Here is a 19,197-nt window from a genome sequence, read left to right on the forward strand (position 1 = left end):
ATCAGAGTGGTGCAAATAGCCCTCCGTTATAGACAAAAGTACTGGTGCATGATTTTATTTATCTTTATCCAGAGTATTTGCATCAGTGACCCTTTTTCTCTTTTGCCACTTTTTCATTTCAGATAAACGTAATTATTCCTTTGTTTTGATGACACTTTTTGCCAAAGAGGATATAGTGATATTTGATCTTTATTAGAGGAGTCTGTTCCAGTAGTAAGGTTGGTTATCAATGCTAGATCCTGCAATACTTTTTCACCTTCCTCAAAAGTTGTAAAAGAAAAACTCTTACCTTCCATCTGAAAAACCAGACAAAATGGAAAAGTCCATGGATATTTTATCTTATGTATAATCAAAACTTGAAGAGGTTTTATTGATCTATGTTGTATGGTATAAGGTGAAAGGTCTGAAAAGATTTGAATCAGGTTACCCTCCATCAATATTGACTCTAATTTCCTTGTAACATTCATCAATGCTTCTTTAGTTGAATAAAAGTGAGGTTTCACCACAATGTCCCTGGGGGGTCCATCAACTCTAGGAGTCACCAATGCCCTATTGGCTCTATCAATTTCAAGGTGGGATTCAGGAAGGTCTGGTAACATTTCTTTAAGAAAGTGCTTTACCACTATTGCTACATCTTTAAAGGATTCGGACAGGCCTCTTATACAAAAATTTGATCGTCTAGAGTGGTTTTCCATATCGTCAATTCTATGATGTAATTCTTCTATTTGAGATTCTTATATAGATATTTGCTTCATATTTTGAGACACTCTAGCAGTTGTATTATCTAGTGTTTGCTCTATTGTCTCAAGCCCAACCCTTGTAGCTCTTGTCTGATATCAGCAGTAATAATAGCTGAAGTTTTAGCCAGTTCTGATTGCAATAGTGAGGCCAAGAGAGTAAATAATCTCGTTTCTCCTTCAGATAGAGGAGATAATTTGTCCACTGTTCCATTACCCCCTTGAGTTAAAACCACATATCTGTTGGTGGACTGAACATATGTACTGATTACCGGTGGACTTATTATCCCTGTCTTCAGGGCTGAAGGTATTGGTAGTATAAGCCTGTGTCTGAGTTGCAGTCTCTATATTTTGTGGCACAGTTCAACAATCACCCAAATCTCCAGGGGGATCTGTTTGTATTATTTCCTTTGCCCCTTTAATTGCTGTACCAGTACTTCCACCTTGGCCATCACTTTGCCATCTGGGTAGCTCTCCCAAGGAAAGGCGCGCTCCTTGCACAGATTCCGGGTAGTCATCCATCTTAGCGTGCAGGCTTAGAGTCTAAAAACGAGATCCCCGTTCTTTCGTTTTTGCCTGCTGTTTTCCCCACCATGCTGCCAGTCTAGATGAGCTCCAGATAGTCTTCCGCCCTCTTGCCCAAGATAACTTCCACTGCTTCTGCTGGGAACTCAATTTTCGAGACGGAGACAGAGCTCGTGGGTAGCCGTGCAGTCTATCAGCCCGCGATCATAGACGCCAGCGTGTGCGCATCCTCAACAAGCAGATATTTAATTATAAAATCAATAAATGGGAATCACTGCCTTCACAGTAAAAGAAATACAGCAATAGTAACTCTAAAACTAGACTGAAAAAAAATAAATTTTTGGAAATAAAGGATTGTTATAATGATACAGCAAGCCTAAGGCTTCAACAAACCAATATCAAAAAAACCTTTATTATATGTATGTGTCTAGATAACAAAAATAGTACACTTTGTTAGCAGCACATTTGTTAACTGTACCATATTTTTGCAGGCTATACAAACAAACATCCCTATTTTGGAGCAGTGATTGGTCGTGTTGCAAACAGGATTGCTAAGGGTAGATTCACAGTGGATAGCAAAGATTACTTTCTACCGATCAACAATGGACCAAACAGCATTCATGGAGGACTAAAGGGCTTTGATAAGGTATATATAATGTTTAGAAATGTAAACAATCATTATGTACAGTATGCTGTACCATTAAAGTGGCACAATTGTATGTGAATATTTCTCCAAGATTACATTCTTTACTTTAATGCATAATTATCAGTTGCTCCTCAACCAGGTTTCTGTTCTGGTTTATCACACTATTCAGGTATACAGGTTTCTGTAGTGTTAGGATTATTACCAACATAATATTTTTTAAATGTGATATTATTAGTTTAATCAATTGCATGAACCTGATCATTATTTAAAATTTTGCAGTTAAAGGCTGGCACAATCTTGGGTGCGTACATATTCTTTTTTTATTCATCATCCACAAAAAAGGAGTAATAGTTATACTAAACAAATTAGTACACTTGAATCTTAAGAGTCTGTCAGAAAGCAATAGAGATATAATTTTATTTCTATCAAGCTATATTGATAAGCAAGTGGTAGAATAGCCTGTCTATCATAAATAAGTTACTATGCAAAACTAGGACGAGATTGGAAAGATTGCATGTATGCAATTGTTTCTAGGGTAATTTACCATTGACAAGTCGATAGGAGGGTGGCTAAAAGGAAGCCATTGTTACCTCTTAAAACATATCACCTACAGTTTGGATTAAATTCATGGGAAACAGTCAGCAGAAGAAGATTTTGTGGTCTGGTATTATTGAAATTAAGTTGTTTGGCCATAGGAATAAAGCAATAAAAACTTTTCAGTAACAAACACACCAGCCCGATCTTGGTGGATTCTTTTCTGTAGACCCTTTTGAGGGTTGAGTGGAGTGAATGCATCAAAATACTGTGAATCTTGGAAAACAACTTACACCTAAATATGTAACTATAAGGAATCACATCAAGGAAGGAAAGAACTGTTTCTCCCCAGTTGAAGTAAACTAAACCTTATTTTATAGGATTTTTTTTACCTTCCTTTGGATAAACTGTGCATAAATGGGTATATCTGGAATATGCAGATTTATAGTATGTTTATTTCCCTAATCATGAACATGACAGACTTGTGCCTTTTTCCATCTGACTATTTGTAACTTCGCAAGAAACCTGACAATAAGACAATAACCTCGAACAAAAACCCAAAACACACAAGAATACACAAAATTGGCTTACTAATATCAGTTCAGTTCAGTAAAGAACTCCAAAAGAGACAAATTGTAATGCCCAGATTCAAACAGTTGATCAGTATAAACAAAAAAAACAGAAGTGAAATGTATTGTTTTATGACAATATAACTTGAAATGTTTGTTGCAAATTTTTGGTTATGGTTAATCTAAAAATTTAGACTATACGTGCTAACATTTATTTATTGCCTATGGAATCTCACTTTGTAGAAACCCTCTACTTTTACCAAAGAAAGTAAGGAAATCCCACCAGTTCCAGAACCTCACTCATATTGGGTTCCCTGACCCCCCCCCCCCCCCCCCACCATAAATGTATTTAGATGCTCTCCTTAGCATTCAATGTCCTTTCAGTACACATTTACTGGTGGTTAATCAATCATTGACAATTAAAAACACATGCGTCATAAAAAATTTCCCTATGGGAAATAATGAGTGAGTGTCATATTGACTGCTTAAAAAATATGACTTCAAATGTAAAGCACAAACCCCTTCCCAATGCTGTCAAATGTTGCTGGGCTTCTGTGCAGAAGTTATGTCATCCCAGCCCTGCCCATCTAAATGGCCAAAGATCATCTTCAAGAAGAGACGAGGAAAGTAAATGTCAGCGTCCCGTGTCAAAAAGAGTATCGCCTGTTTAGTTCTGCTTGAAGTGAAACAAAATTTATTCCTCTAGCACTGTCCTCAGTTTGGTCCTGTGCTGCTCTGGAATCCTCCTTTGTCTCAGGGAGTAGGAAGTGTCACCATCTCCTGTGCATACATGAGATCGGCACTTTTTTATTTTACATTGCTGGAAAAAACCTTTTCTGCACATACCAGAGATCAGGCATGCACAGAAGTAGCAGCCGGAAGTCTGCTGGGATACCTGACGTATGCATCCAAGGAGGCTCTTCTAGTCCTGTATGTTGAGCATATGACTTATTTTTGTGAGCATATGTGTGTTTGTGTAAATATATATACGTCATGGCCAAAAATATTGGCACCCTTTCATGTCACAAAAATGTCGCAATTACAAATGCTTTGGTATTGTTATGTTTATTTCTTTTGTTGGCACAGAAAGAACTCAAAAAAGCAGATAAAACAAACAATCCACACAAAACATCAAAAATGGCCTTCCCAAAATTATTGGCACCTTATCAAAATTCTACTAAATAATACTTTTGATGCTCCTTTAATTGGTAATTCAACTCACCTGTAGTAATTAACAAGTGCTGGCAATATGGAAATTCCCCCTAGCAACCAGGTAAAATGGAGAAATCTTGACTCAATCTTGTTTTTGATTGTCTGTGTGTAACACACTGACCATGGAGTAAAAGAAAGAGTAGCAATGAACTGTCTAAGGATTTAAGAACCAAAATCATAAAAAAAGCATGGACAATCCCAAGGGTACAAGTCCATCCATCTCCAGATATCTTAATGTTCTTGTGTCCACTGTGTGCAACATTGTAAATAGATTTACAGCCCACGACCACGACACTGTAACTTATCCCTCTGGGGGTGGAGAAAAGAGAAAGATTGATGATATGTTACAACAAAGAATTGTTCGAATGGTGGATAAAGAACCCCAACTTCCAAACAAATTCAAGCTAACCTGCAGGCACGGTACAACAGTGTCAGCTCACATTATTTGTCACCATCTGAATGAAAAGGAATGCTATGGCAGGAGACCCAGGAGGACCCCACAGATGACACAAAGACATAAACCAGCCATATTGGAGTTTGCTAAAACTCACCTGTGAAAGCCACAATCTTTCTGGGGGAATGTCCTCTGGACATTTGAAACAAAAATACAGCTTTTCAGTATTGCATGTAATTCGACTGTTTACAGAAAACAAAAAGAAGCCTTTAAAGAACAGAACACTGTCCCTACAGTCAAACATGGTGGAGAATCACTGATGTTTTGGTGTTGCTTGCTGCTTCAGGCCCTGGTAGTCTCGACTGTTTGCATGGTATTATAAAATCTGAAGACAACCAAAAAGTTCTGAGGTGCAATGTAGGGCCCAGTGTCAAAAAGCTGTCTCAGCCTGAGGTCATGGGTCTTACAGCAGGACAATGACCCAAAGCATACTTCAAAAAGCTCCCAGAAATGGTTTAAGACAAAGAGCTGGAAAGTTCTGAAGTGACCAGTAATGAGTCCAGATCTAAATCCCATAGAGCACCTGTGGGGAGCTCTAAAAACAGCAGTTGGAAAAGAACTTCAAATCTGAGAGACCTGAGTGGTCCAAAATTAGAAAGATGTAAAAGACGTATTGATTCATAACACATTACAAAGGTTGTGCTACAAAGTATTAGGTTGAGGGTGCCAAAAATTTTGTCCAGGCCATTTTTGACATTTTGTGTGCGTTTTTTTCTTTTTTTTTTTTGATTTTTTTTTCTTTTTTTTTTTAATATTGTGACATAGTGTCCCAAAACCTTGTGGGGGAAGTGTTAGATGGGGTGTATGTACCGCGTAGACAAATATATTACATGTTTTAAGGCTGCAGGAGATTGTATTGCATTGTCTGGCTTTTCAGATTAGATTATGGAAAGCCAGATTATTAGGGTCCTGGAACCTGACCAGGGAAAGGAGGGTTTTCACTGGTCCACCGGACTCATGTCCAGGTTTTCACCTGTGAAGGTGAAGCACAGGTCTGCCATTTAATCAGACAGCATTATGCTGTCCGGAACTCAGTCTAGTTGTAAGGGAACAGATCTTCACAGAAAAAAATCTGCGATATATGGGAGTTTGTTGCATCTCTTGGAAAGTGACTGTTTTACTGTCTTGCTCCAGTCAGTTAGGTACTTGAGGCACTTGGGAAGAAGATTGAGTTTTTAGGCATAACACAATTTTGCAGTGCGTTTCCTCCACATGCAGTAATAACTGAATGTCTACACTACTGAAGCAAGACAATTGAGATTGCAGGCCAGAACATAAACAGGAAATCAAGATGATAAAAGAGACATTGGGCAAAGCTCCTGCATTAGCCTTTTCAAACCCCAGCAAGCAGTTTAGGTTGTATCCACATGTAGGCCCTATGACTTTGTCTGTTGTGTTGACACAAGAGTACTATGAGAAACAGTGACCAATCTGTTATGCATCTAGACTGTTATCATCAATAGAACAGAAATACTCTGTCTACATGGACGATTCCTTGCTGTTATTGGGCCATAATCAATTTTAGGTAGTTGACTGGTACACAGAAAGTTGTCATAGCGATCCATCATACTCCTATTGTCATGTTAGCAAATAGTAAATGGAAAGAAAAATAAAATAAATGTAAGAGATTGGCAAGGTGGACTACATTTCTATTAGCAGAGAATATTTAGCGGCTGATGCTCAAGAAACCCAGTATATAAATGGTGTTACTGACAATTGAAGGTGAACCCCATTAGTGTCAAGTACAAGGTAAAAGTTTGCAGCACAAAGTTTTACAGCTTTTTCACAACCTTTTGACCACAAGATAGAATGTTGGTACTGTTAAGGCAATCTCCTATTGACCCTAGATCCCCCTCTTTCTAATAGCTTCTGTTTACAGCGCTGGGAGTGCACGTAACACCACCAGCTTAATGTGTGATTAGATCACTCTCAAAACTTTATTGTTTGCACACAGTTTATATAACAGTTCAAAGGCATGGTCAGTGCATGATCACATGACTACAGAAAATTAGCAGACATGACAAATGTCCTTGTGGTTCAAGATATTTTTGTCAAGGTAACAGATAAATGGCCGTAGGGAGGAAAGGGAGAGTTTCAAGGCAAAAAGGGGGTAAGCAGACGTTAGTTTACTAATAAGAAGAGTATAACTGGTTTGAACATAATTCAATCATCTACAAAACATAGCAAAAGCACAAAAATAATCTACTTCAATTCCTCAGCTACTTTCATTCCCCTCTTTTTATCCTTCAACAAAAGATAACTACTTGAGCTCATACCTCTGTTCCTTTACATACAAATAGACAGCTTCAGGTACTTGGGCATACATAACTTGAGGAGTGATTCTCTGTAGTACAGTAGGATATTTCAGAGGGGTTACAAGTCATATGGGAACATACATCTCCCTGGGTAATACTTATAGTATGTGTAAATATCATACATTTTTCCTGGGAATCATAGGTTTTACAGTTGTTGCAAAAGTTATACGGGTTATGAAGTAAACGTATATCACTTTCAGTAACATCCGTGTCATTGTAGATATTGCTAAAGACTCTAAGCAGTATGTTGACTGGAGTGGAGACAGCAATCAAACAAGAAGTTAACATATCTTGAGTACTATGCATATCAGATATGCAAAAACTAGAGCTAATATATATTTTTTTGGCAAGACGTTCCCATATGTTACCACGGAAGTCAGTCCAGTCACTATACTTAAATCCTCACCGGTGCATAGACAGGGTAGAGTCATTCTTTAGGTTATGGCTTGATTGGAGAAAAATGAAGGGCAAATCTTGAGGGTGATAGTGGCAAGTTGTTGTGACCCAAACAAGGCAGAATATGATCATCAGGGCTCCAAAACTGCAGACAAGCATCCGGGCTGGTACTTGTGGATCAAGAAGCATCATCCTGGTGCTGGATCGGCGGTGCCTTTTTCACTCTTGAAGCGTGTATTCAGATGGGCCCTCCACTGGTCAGCACGCTGTTCTAGTGATGGCTTGCACGGTGACCGGAGGTCCAAAGGGCGGGTCCAAGGATTTGTGCTTGTGCAGAGCTTTGACCAACACTACGTCTCAAGCCTTGAATGGGTGCATTGGTTGATCTGGGTTGATCTGTAGAGAGAGGAAAAAAGAGAGAGATATCACCATAGTGGCTGTTCAATTTTTCAATTAATTTAGCTACATATTGATCCTGAATTTGTTGTAAGTCCCCCGGTAGTAAGATAAGGGGTTCTTTGGCCCAAGGGGTGGGGAATGGGTGTCCCAATAAAACTTCAAAGGGTGATAGCTTATTAACTGGATTGGGTGTCATTCCTATTTCTGCTAGCACGGCTGGTAAATATTGGTCCCACTTACGGAATGTCCCTCCAGTTGCTTTCCTAAGTTTATTTTGTAATGTCCTAATGTTCATCATTTTTGAAATGTCCTGCGTGACTTTAGAAGTGAATGGAGTGCCATTGTCTGAGCTTATTCTCACTGGGCATCCAGATCTGGGGATGAGCTCTTTGCATAGTATCTTAGTCACTGTTCTTGCATTTTCTTTCCTGACTACAAAAGCTTCTACCCATCTGCTGAATCTATCTGTAATCAATAACAATATCTGACATCCATTGGAAGCCTTTGGCATTTGTGTAAAGTCAGTTTGTAACTCTTGAAATGGACCCTGTTGAGGTAACAAATTTTTATGTTGTCCTGCTTTCTTTCCTTGTACGTTATTTCTAGCACATGTTAAACAATGCAAAGTATGGCTTGTGTATGTTCCTTTAAATTTTGGGCACAAAATAGCTTGTTTATTTCCTGTGTTGTATTCTTAATGCTTTTGTGTCATATACCATGGATTTGAAAAAACAGGGCTACTGCTATTTGAGGTAGCCCTACTATGCCTCCTTTTGACCAGATTCCAAAGGAATCTAAGGTTAATCCTTTCTTTTCCCAGAATTCAATGTCCTGTGAGGTGGAGAAGGACTGTAACTGTGTTGGAAGTGTGTTGGTTTCAGTGGAAGCTAGGATGGCGAGCAGAAGTGTATCGGGGGGCCAGTGGTGGGTGTGGTAGACTGAGCAGCAGCTTTGGCATGAAAATCTGCTAGTCTGTTGCCCCTGGCATTGAAATAATTGGTAGAAGTGTGTGCTTGACATTTGACAATGGCCATTTGATTGCGGAGGTGAATGGCTTGTAAAAGTTTTGAAAATAATGCGGAGTGCTGAATGGGTTTTCCATCAGCTGCTGTAAAACCTCTTCGCTGCTAAATGGCTCCAAAATCATGTATGACTCCAAAAGCATAACGGGAGTCAGTGAATATGTTTACAGCTTTTCCTCCATAATTTCACAGGCTGTGGTGAGTGCTATCAATTCTGCGGCTTGGGAAGAGTTACCATCTATCTTCTCGGCCTTTTGGTTAAGATCAAGTGTAGTACCTAATCCTTCCAGTGATCAGGGTGGAAAGGCACTGGCATTCCTGGCAAGAATGCAGTGCACGAGTACCTCTGTTAAGGACGATCTACCTGTTGGTGTAGCTCTGTAAGGGGCCGCCCTATGCAAATCTGCCGGCCTTGTCCCCCGGAGAAAGAGCATAGGGCCTGCCCTGAGAAGGAGCTCCCACAGGTTTGACTGACCCGCTGGTTGGTGCAGGGAAAGCTAGGCCTTACCAATCGGTCTGACGAGCGTTCCGAATCTCGCTCCAGTGTCGTACCCTTGGAGTGGCGATCCAGGGGCACCTTAAAATCACTGGGTTTGGGACCCCACTGATTTTTAAGATGCACAGTCAGGTCACTGTTTATACTTGATTTGGCACATCGCCTTTTTCTGCATTAGCTGCGGCTAGTGCAGATGGGCAATTTTTAAAACCTGTTGCCCTGTGTGTTATGCACAGTGCACATTATTATTTTAATGTTTTTTATGTTGTCACAGTCACTGGTGTGGTATTTGTCTGCCACTTTTTTGATGGAGGGTGCTATTCCCTTATGGGCTAGCCCTTACGTCTTGGAGAGTGCCTTGGCCTAAAACCCAGGCGCTTTCCCTTAGTGGGAGTCTCTCTTCAGGAGAGCTCCCAGCTGAGTATCTGGTGGGACCTGCTTATGCGGTCCCAAAGAGAAAAGGCCCCTCTCTGACTTCGGTCAGGGGGGGCATGTAAGTCCATTCCAGCTTCGGCTGGATGGGCTCAGTATCCAGCCCTCGTCTGGAGCTTGGCTTCGGAGGGTCTGGAGAAAAGGGTGGCCCTTCCTCTTTAGAGGAGGGTTTACCAAATAGTACCCCGGTGCACGTTTTTTGTGTGGTGTTTTTGCACCTTCACTTTTTTACCGTACATGGGGTGTGTTTTAGCACGGATCGCGAAATTCGATAAAAAAAAAAAAAGTTAACAGAGAGTGGGGTGGCTTCAAGGACTGTGTTAGGGAGCTGTACCACGGCATATCCCTCTAAATAGGTTTTGACCTATCTACAAAAACATTTTCTGCTTGAGGAACGGGTGTTGTGGATGGGTCTGAACGTGGTGTTGATGTGTTATGTATTTCAGTGATAAATTAGTGTGACTCTGGCACTTCATCCTCTGGCCCTTTAAGACCTAAGAGAGCATTGAGCACAGCGACAGGGCCTCAGGTAGCAGGAGCATATTTTACACTTAATCCTGCAGTGGATGTTCGGATAACTTCATACCCGGACAACCTTTGTGCTAATATATGTTGAGTGGTTAAATTCTTACGCAAGTGTAGTACAGCATGGGATGTGTAAAGTATCGTCTCATGACCCAAAGTTAGAAGTGAGACACTTTCCACAGCCATTGCACACGCTGCCAGCACTCGCAGATAGGCTTGCATGCCTTGCACAGTAACAGGCAGTGTCTTAGAGACATATCCCACAGGCCTCAATTTACTGCCATGCATCGGAGCAAGCACAGCAGCCATGGTTTTACAATTCTCTCTTGCATACAATACAAATGGTAAATTAAAATTCGGCATGCCCAATGCAGGGGCAGAAGTCAGGGATTCTTTTAACACCCAGGTATGTGACCTTTCCCAACAAACACAACAATGAAACCGTATCCTTCTGACATGCCTCCTGCGACGGGCTACACAACAATAGATCAACACATACTGTAATAAAGTTGAACCATGCTGCAACTGCCAGTTGGCAAGGACCTGCTGGAGAGCAATTGAGAAAACTGTAGGTGAGTCAACAAAACCCTGGGGCAAGCGACACCAGGTATCCTGCTGTCCCATGAAAATGAAAGCCATAAAGGGCTGAGTCTCAGGCGATAATGGTATGGAGAAAAATGCATTGGCCAAATCAATAACCCTGTAAAATTGGGTCTCGGGCGGTACTGCTGTAAGGATGGTAGTAAGATCTGACATAACTGGTATGAGATTAGGCTAAAACGGTATGAGATTAGGCTTTTTGACAGGATTTACTGGAGTATTTTAAGAAGAGCAGGTTTTCTTAAGTATGCCTTGCAGGCAGAAAGATTGAATTATGGGTGCTAAGGAATCTTCCTTGTCTTTAGTTAAAGGATACTGCTTTTGGTATATTGGTGTATGAGGTTTTTTGAGTGCTGTATATGGGGTGCAGTCCAGGAATCCCACGTCATATGGTCCGGTGGACCATGTGCTGGCAGGAACTGGAAAATCCAATAAAGGCAGTTAGAAGGTTGTATTGACATTAATCCCTCCCTTTGGGTCAACAACCAGTGACATTTCCAGAGATCCCATCAGGTCTCTTCCTAACAGGTTAACTGGACAACTAGATAATACTTTGAATGAGTGATGTGTAATGTATTCTCCATGTACTGTACATATGGGGATATGAGGTGTGCATCTTGTAGGGGTGATGACTAAGTTTATTTCCACAGATTGCCTACCAGGTGTAGATGGACCTGACCAGGATCAAAGGACAGAACAAGTCACTCCTGTGTCTACTAAGAAGTCTGTCAGGAACTGTCCTACTTCTAATGTGATTATTGGGTTTTCATCAGCCTGGTCAGAGATCTGTAACATAGTGGTGGTGGAGTCTTCCTGTGGGCATCCCTATGCTTGATGAGGTTTGCCTCCCCTATGTATGGGGTACTTTGGGGCAGGGTGGTTGTAATTGTGAGCTGAATGTGGCTGCATTGGTGCGCTATGTGGTTGCTGTTGTACTGACTGCTGTTGATGTATAGGGCAGTCCCTAGCCCAATGACCTTCCTGTTCACAGGCAAAACATGCTTAATTCCTTCTAACATTTCCATATCCTCTATTGTCATTCCTGTCCTGTCTACCTCCTTTGCCTCTAGAATATTTACACAGATTAACATTGAGAGACTTTTTGCTGTGCGAAAAAAATTGTTCCCGACAACAGTTTACCTTCAATTGATTGTCAAGGAAGTCTTTTGCTAGCTTTATACTGGTTCAAAATGACTATTTTGTTTTTATTTCCTTTCTAGTGCCAAAACATTGTTCTTGTTTGCAATGGTTCTGTCACCACAACCATCGGTCAGGGTTGAACTAGAGATTGTACAGAAGGGATGAGCACGGGCCATCCTTGTCCTTAACCGTTTGTCCCTCAATTTTGTTTCTCAGATCGGCTGAACTAGAGGCCTGGGGCACATGGCTGGGAGCCTCAAGCCTCAAACCACTATGGCCTTTAGTCCTGTGCAAATTGTTACTTTTCCACACCAACATACTGGATAAAATTAGTATCTTGAAATGTGAAAGGCCTGAGGACTCCCCAAAAATTGACTTAAGTGCTTTTTTACCTCAAACACAGGGTTTAGCAGTCCTGAGTGTGGTGAAGGGGGGATGTAGTAGATGAACCAGCATGTGGACATAAACCTGGAGTATTGATTCTGCTGAAAAGGCATTTTGGGGGCCAGCTTACAAAGATGTGCTGTGATGTGGCTGATTGACACTGGGTCCTGGCTAAACTGTTTATAGGACAACGAACCATTGCTACTGAGTGTATATGGGCCCAATAACCTGCATATTCAATATTTCAATTCCATAATGCAAACCTGTTTTACACACCCAGCAAAGGACGACTGAATTCTGGGTAGGGAATAGAATGCAGTCACTAATTGTCAGGAAGACAGAATCCCCCGGCGGCCTTGCGGCAGATACCAGAAATGGGGTCATTTTTCAGGACTTGCTATCCTCACTGCAGATAGAAGATATACGAAGACACCTTCACCCTCTTGATCATGACTTTACAAAGGCACTCTCACAGGCATGAATTGTTGTCAAGGCTAGATATGTTTTTAGTATCGCACTTCGTGATCCCCAGGGTTTTGTCAGCATCGAAAATATGGTTATATCTGACCACGTGCCAGTTTCCATGGAATTAAAATGCATGAATATAGGAGTATTCTCCACATGGAGGTTTTTTTATGGAATGTCCTCTCATGAAACCTTTGGTGCTCATTTACGATCATGGTGGATAGAGTATACACAATACAACAAACAACATGTTAATGAACTGACTTGATTTTTGGCCAAGGCAGTTCTGAGGGAGAAAGTCCCAGCATACGCCACCACAAGGAAAAAATAGGTGATGTGAAAATACATGGAAGCTTGCTAGAGCAAGGGATTGGCATATAAAACGAATATGTCATCAGAAAACAAGGGGACGTGGTTATCAGTGAAACAAATTTGTGACCAATAGCTTATATTGTATGACCAACCATTACCATCACCATTAGAGGGTAAATGGATATGGAATTTTTAAAAATTGGGAACAAGGTGGGAAGGATGTTGGCGAATAAAGCAAAGGAACAACAGCCTGGAAATCACATTACGCGTTTGAGGGACGAGGCGTGTATAGTTTAGACATCTGGGCCATCAATAAAATTTTCCAAGAATATTACAGTAAATTCTATGCACCCTCTGATACACTCAGGAATATTTTGGAGCTCTTGAACTCCATCCTACTGCCATCAGAGGGGGGTAGGGCTTGCCTAAATAGACTGGTGACTATAGAAGAGGTGAAATACACCATATCATTACCAAATGCAAAAGCCCCCGGCCCTGATGGCTTTAGTTCAGACTTCTATAACATGTTAGCACTAGAGGTGTCTGAGCCTCTGGCATCCTTGTTTAATGACAACCTCACCGACAGAGAATACCCACCAACTAGTAATGAGGCGTTCATTAGGCTTCTCCAAAAGAAATATAAAGACCCCTGGACTGGGGCTCCTTCAGTACAATATCTCTATAAGACCAGGACATTAAAGTACTAACCAAAAGATTGACCCCAATGCTACCCAAGCTGATTTGTATATCCCAGTAGGGATTTGTGATGGGCAGATCAGCAACCTCAAATGTCTGGATGATTTTACTGGCTCTGGAACAGGTTAAACTGAATGAGGTCTCTCTGTGGTTCATGGCACTTTTGGCCCTGTACGCAGAGAAGGGCTTCGATAATGTGTGTTGGAAATGGATGTAGAGAGTCATGGAAAAGGTGGGATTTACAGGTACCTTTTTGCATTTTCTTCAGATGATATACAAGACACTCATAGCACAGATTCTAACCTCTGGGCCTCCCTCGCAGCCTTTTCTCCTGTAAAAGGGGACACTGTGACGCCTCCCAGAAAAATCCAGAATTTTTGAGGTAATACAGACAGGTTAGACTTACATCAAATCAGCATGCTTTGCTGATATCATTCAGGTCATGTCAAATCCCCCAGTACAGTTGACCCTATTGGTGCAACTTTGCCAGAGATTTGGGTCTTATGTGGGTCTACGCATCAACGTAGATAAGAGCGAACTGATGTTTCTGGCAAACAGACTGAAAGTGATAGAATCTGGTCAGGTGATTGTTTGCTGGTGGTCAAAAAGCACATATTTAGGCGTATGCATACCTAGGGACGTTATGCACTATATGGGGTGAATTATATCCCACTGTTAAAAAAAAATATTACCATGTGGAGTTGTGGAGGTTTGACGGACCTCCCTCTGTCTCTCTTATTAAGATGGTTAGCTTTGCAAGGATGTTCTACCCCCTGCAGACAGTACCAATCCTATGCAAATATTTAAACATAGCCCCACTAAAAAGAGGTTTCTCAGCCTTTTGTGGAAAAATGGGAAGCCCTTTATTTGTCTTAGCAGATTTCAGCTACCTAAATCCTTGTTGGGAGCAAACCTACTAAACATACTATAGTATAATTTAGCTAGCCTATGCTAGGGACTGGGTACTGGAAACCAGCTTCTATACCAACAGGAAGCAAATAATAGCCCCATGGTCACTGCGAGAAATGCTGAAAAACATATGTATCTCTCAATACTATATCGCATGGAGGCAAAACGGCAAGTTGTCATGGTCCTCGGGACCACTGTCCCTGAGAATGCCTATGTGGTCATGTCTGTCCTTTCCACAGGGGCAAGAAACGGCTCATTTCATGCTATGGGAATGACTAATTTAGAAGAAATGCTTGGCTCTGATAGTTGCCCCATGGCTTTTCATGAACCTAAATGCAAATACTGGATTCCAGGTTCCCACTTCCTCCAATGCCTACAATTACAAAGTTTATCCAGGGCTAAATTTTCACCCAGGGAGAAATTGTACCCATGGACACCGATCAGAAAAAATCTTTATCATGTGTCCACTCCAGGTTAGCGGATGCAGTATTGCCTTAATGCTTTCTTCCTAAAAAAGTGTTGGAGAAGTGGGCGGCCCTGATTGGCCGCCCCCCTCTGGACACCTGGCAGCTAATACATGCAGGATAGGCTAGAATGATGGGGGTAATGTTGTGCGAGTTGGGGGGGGGGGGGCTCTATTTTAAAATACTGCACCAGGCACCATTTTCTAATTGGAAAGATAGGATGACTTCTTGTCTGAAGTGCAGGGAACTGGCACATAACCCTTTTCTAATCTCTTATGGTCTAGTCCAGTGATCCACAGGTTTTGGCTAGAAGCCCTAGATTTTATGGCTGGGCTATCAGGTAGACACCAAGTACGATGGCCAATCACATGTTTATTGCATACCAGTGAGTTAGGGGGAGGAGCCCCACCTAGGACAATAAAAAGATGTGATATCATTGTTACATTAGCAGTTAAAAAAGTCATACTAACTGGCTCAGGGCAGACCCACTGATTATGGCGGAAGTAAAGGGTCATCTCCATAAACTCACGCTAATAGACAAATGCTTTTAGAAATAATATACTAAACATTTCTTTGCAACATAGTTTTTGGGGACATTTGCAGGGGGGGGGGGGGGATGGAGAAGACTACTACTCCCAAGAAGGTTTGGCTAAGTGGTTGGCACTGCAGTTCAAGTTTTGTATGTTCTGATGTTCTATTTTGTTTGTAATATTTAAAAGTCCTTGGCCTGGCAACAGAAGTGCATACGAACTTCTGTCACATGTACAGAAATCATATGGTATTTTATTACATACTGTTACTTTGTTTGAACTATGTAAACCTTTGTTAAAATGTTTTAAACATAGCTAAATACATTTTTTTTGCATAACTCAAAGCACTGTCCCACAACCTACTAGTGGCCAGAGAATGGAGAGTTCACTGAGAAAACTTTGGCATAGTTTGATGTTTATTATATTTCTTTACCTGTTTTATGACAGGTATTTAAATACATTTTTCATCATATAATCTTTCAGAAAATTGTCTGGAAACATTGAGAAAATGGTTTGAATCTGTCTTTCAAACACATGTAAATTTATTTTGGGATGTAACCCAAGGGCTTAATTTTACGAAGTTGTCAAAAAAGTATCTGGGGTCTGACATTATATCAAGACTCAGTTTGGGGACTTCAATTTGGAATAGGGCAGATTTAGAAGGTCTAAGTTTTTGAAAACAAGCTTCTGTGGGTGGATTGAAGCAAGTATTGTTTAAAGGTGGATAAGTGAATATTTCCACTTTAGATGAAATAAAACTTGATATTCAGGACATTCACATTATTTCTGCTGATTTGCAGAACATCCAAATGTCTTTAAATGCCCTAAATGAGTCACTTATTCATAATAATGTGACCATACATTGGCTTGTGGTTTAATCGGGAACTTCAAACTTCTTGAATGGTACTTCCGTACACAAACTTCTTCCACAAAACAAACTGAATATTTAAGAGGCTCCTGTCTGGAAATCTGTTGACCCCCAACTGCTGTGACAGACAGTGCTGTGCCTAGCTGTACTCATGTACCCCTGAATGGCTGGAATATATGAATAACTGTTCCATTTCTAATTCTGGGAGCTGTCTGGTTAAATTACAGAAATCAAGACTGGAAGAGTGTATTTCACAGTGAAGATCAAAAAGTATGTGTGTTGGGAGTTTTCTGCTTTTATTTGGCAGAAGCAGATAGACTGTCAAGCACCCCTCACTGGAAGGTGTTTGAATTTAACAGAAGGCCAGCTGTCTAAATAGGGACAAAGAAATTGAAGCAAACCTGAACTTAAACCAAGCATCGATAGATATCAACCAAGCAGATTTGGGTGACTTGAAGTCTATGATTTCACCTTTATTCAAAAAAATTCCACCACTTGTGGTTGAGTTGGACAAACTGTTTATGAGAGCTAGTAGGAAAGTCATAGAGGCACAAGAACTAGTTAAGGACATATTGGTCAATACAGAGAAATTAGTTGGAGAATTTTAAGATCCTTGGTGGAGCATACCCTAGAACACATATACCCATTAATTGCTTGGAACACTTTCAATGGTTTTTTATGCTTTGCCTATTCAGTGTCACACTTACCTCTTCCTCACTAAAGCGCAGGCATTCCTCTACTGCGCATGCTTGTAGTTCTGAAGCTGGGCATGCCTCTGTTTCTAAGCTTTATCAATTCCATCCAATCAGCTGTCCAATCAGAAGATAGCCTCTTGATCAGCCCTGGCTATTTTGGTGGCCCACAGACTGCACTTTGTGTTCGTGCAACAAGTCTTATTAGTGCCGAGCCCCCTAGTTCTGTGAACTAGTTCCTGTACACCTGCTGCTTAATCCAGTGTTTCCTGTGTCCAGCTCCTGTGTTAACCCTTTGTAGGCAACCAGCAAGAAAGGTACTAGAGGGCAGATATGTGCCATACAAGTTGCTGGTCTCAGTGCTATAATTCAAGGGACTGCAGTGTGGCTGTTCCAGCAGTCCATCCCAGGATTTCCTCACTGCTGGACAAGAGTCCAGGTGCAGCTCCCAGAGGGAGTAAAAAGGGAATGGCTGCCAGGGAGCAGAGGGAGTAAAAGACTATAATGGAGAGGACTTGAGAACATTCCTCCCCACAGTGCTCCAGAGAGAGAGAGAGAGAGAGAGAGAGAGAGAGAGAGAAGAATCTGCACAAGGTTACTCTGGGTTTTTCTGCCTATTTGAAAATGGACTGTTATAGAACACTGGACAGCTGAAGATAAGTGCTCATGTGTTTGATCTTTAACCAGCTGACGTTCTGTTTTTTTTTTTTTTCAAACCAATTTTTATTAGTTTTTATCATTTAACAAAACAACATAAGAACATTGATCAACAGGGGGACAGAGCATAAAAAGGGAAGGTAAAATAGGGAGGGGGGGGACACTTAAAGAAGAATACAAAAGTCATCAACCATTTGTAGTAGCAGAAAATGTGTTATTTGTAATATACCACGTAGAGTATTGAAACTCGTTCAGAATCGATGAGCTCTCCGTGCTCGTGAAAGTACATAGCATAAATTTGTACCATTGTTGCCAGAAACAAGTTATACGATCATCACCCTGAATCCGGGCGTCCAACATCTCAGTATGAAATAAAGCTTTCAAGGAGGTAATAACTTGCTCCAGTGTGGGAGGTAAAAATGGAGTCCAATTACGCATATCATTCTTCTGGCCGCCAGCAAACAAACATTAGTCCAACGTTGTGAAGAACAGGACATTCCCTCCTGGTTGGTATTTTCCCATGAACCAAACAGAAGGAGTGAAGGGGCGTTAGGAATGAGATATCCAGTGACATCGGACACAAACACAACAATCTGACGCCAAAACTGCTCAATATTTTGACAAAACCATAGGCAATGTGAGAGAGAGGCATTAACCTCATTACATTTAGGACATTGAAAATGCCATTGTCCAGGCTGCATACCTAATGGTGCAGGCCTAAACACTTTGTAGGCTCTATGTAATAACATAAACTGCGATTCTCTCCATACCTCATTTACAATAGACTTCCTGACTGTCAAATAACCCTGTATAACTACATCCACAATTTCCGGGTCAGGAAAATCTCTTTGCCATAGTTTTACATTGGAAACTGATAGGGGTTTGGTAAAATAAGGCAGCAGAAAGGCATGTATATTAGATATATTTGGAGGGGACAGCGACAACAACCTGTCGAAGTCATTTGAACCCGTAAAGTCTGCACACTGATGTGCCAATGATCTGAGATAGGACACCGCCTGATTATAGTACAGGGGATGGAGCGCCCCTCCAGGAATATTGTATTTGCTTTGCAGAACCGATAGGGGTAATTTGGACATGTCCTGTCCAAAAAGATCTTTAAAATAAACCAGACCTTTCTCTTTCCATATTCTAAATGCTCCATATTCCTGTGCTTGAGGAAACAGGGGATTACCACATATAGGAAGATATTGAGAGAAG

The 19,197-nt window shown here is 41.0% G+C and overlaps 1 protein-coding gene across 4 annotated transcripts in view; it reads left to right on the forward strand.

Moving 5' to 3' along the window:
• The window catches only part of GALM (galactose mutarotase), a 103,271-nt gene that overhangs the window by 15,118 nt on the left and 68,956 nt on the right, over positions 1–19,197 (forward strand). For all 4 annotated transcript variants that reach the window (XM_072409127.1, XM_072409128.1, XM_072409124.1 and 1 more), the window contains one exon: positions 1,754–1,908. In XM_072409127.1, the coding sequence (XP_072265228.1) occupies positions 1,754–1,908 (155 nt within the window). The remainder of the gene's footprint in view (positions 1–1,753; positions 1,909–19,197) is intronic.

The sequence above is a fragment of the Pyxicephalus adspersus genome, chromosome 4, assembly GCF_032062135.1.
Source record: "Pyxicephalus adspersus chromosome 4, UCB_Pads_2.0, whole genome shotgun sequence".
NCBI classification, from domain to species: Eukaryota; Metazoa; Chordata; class Amphibia; order Anura; family Pyxicephalidae; genus Pyxicephalus; species Pyxicephalus adspersus.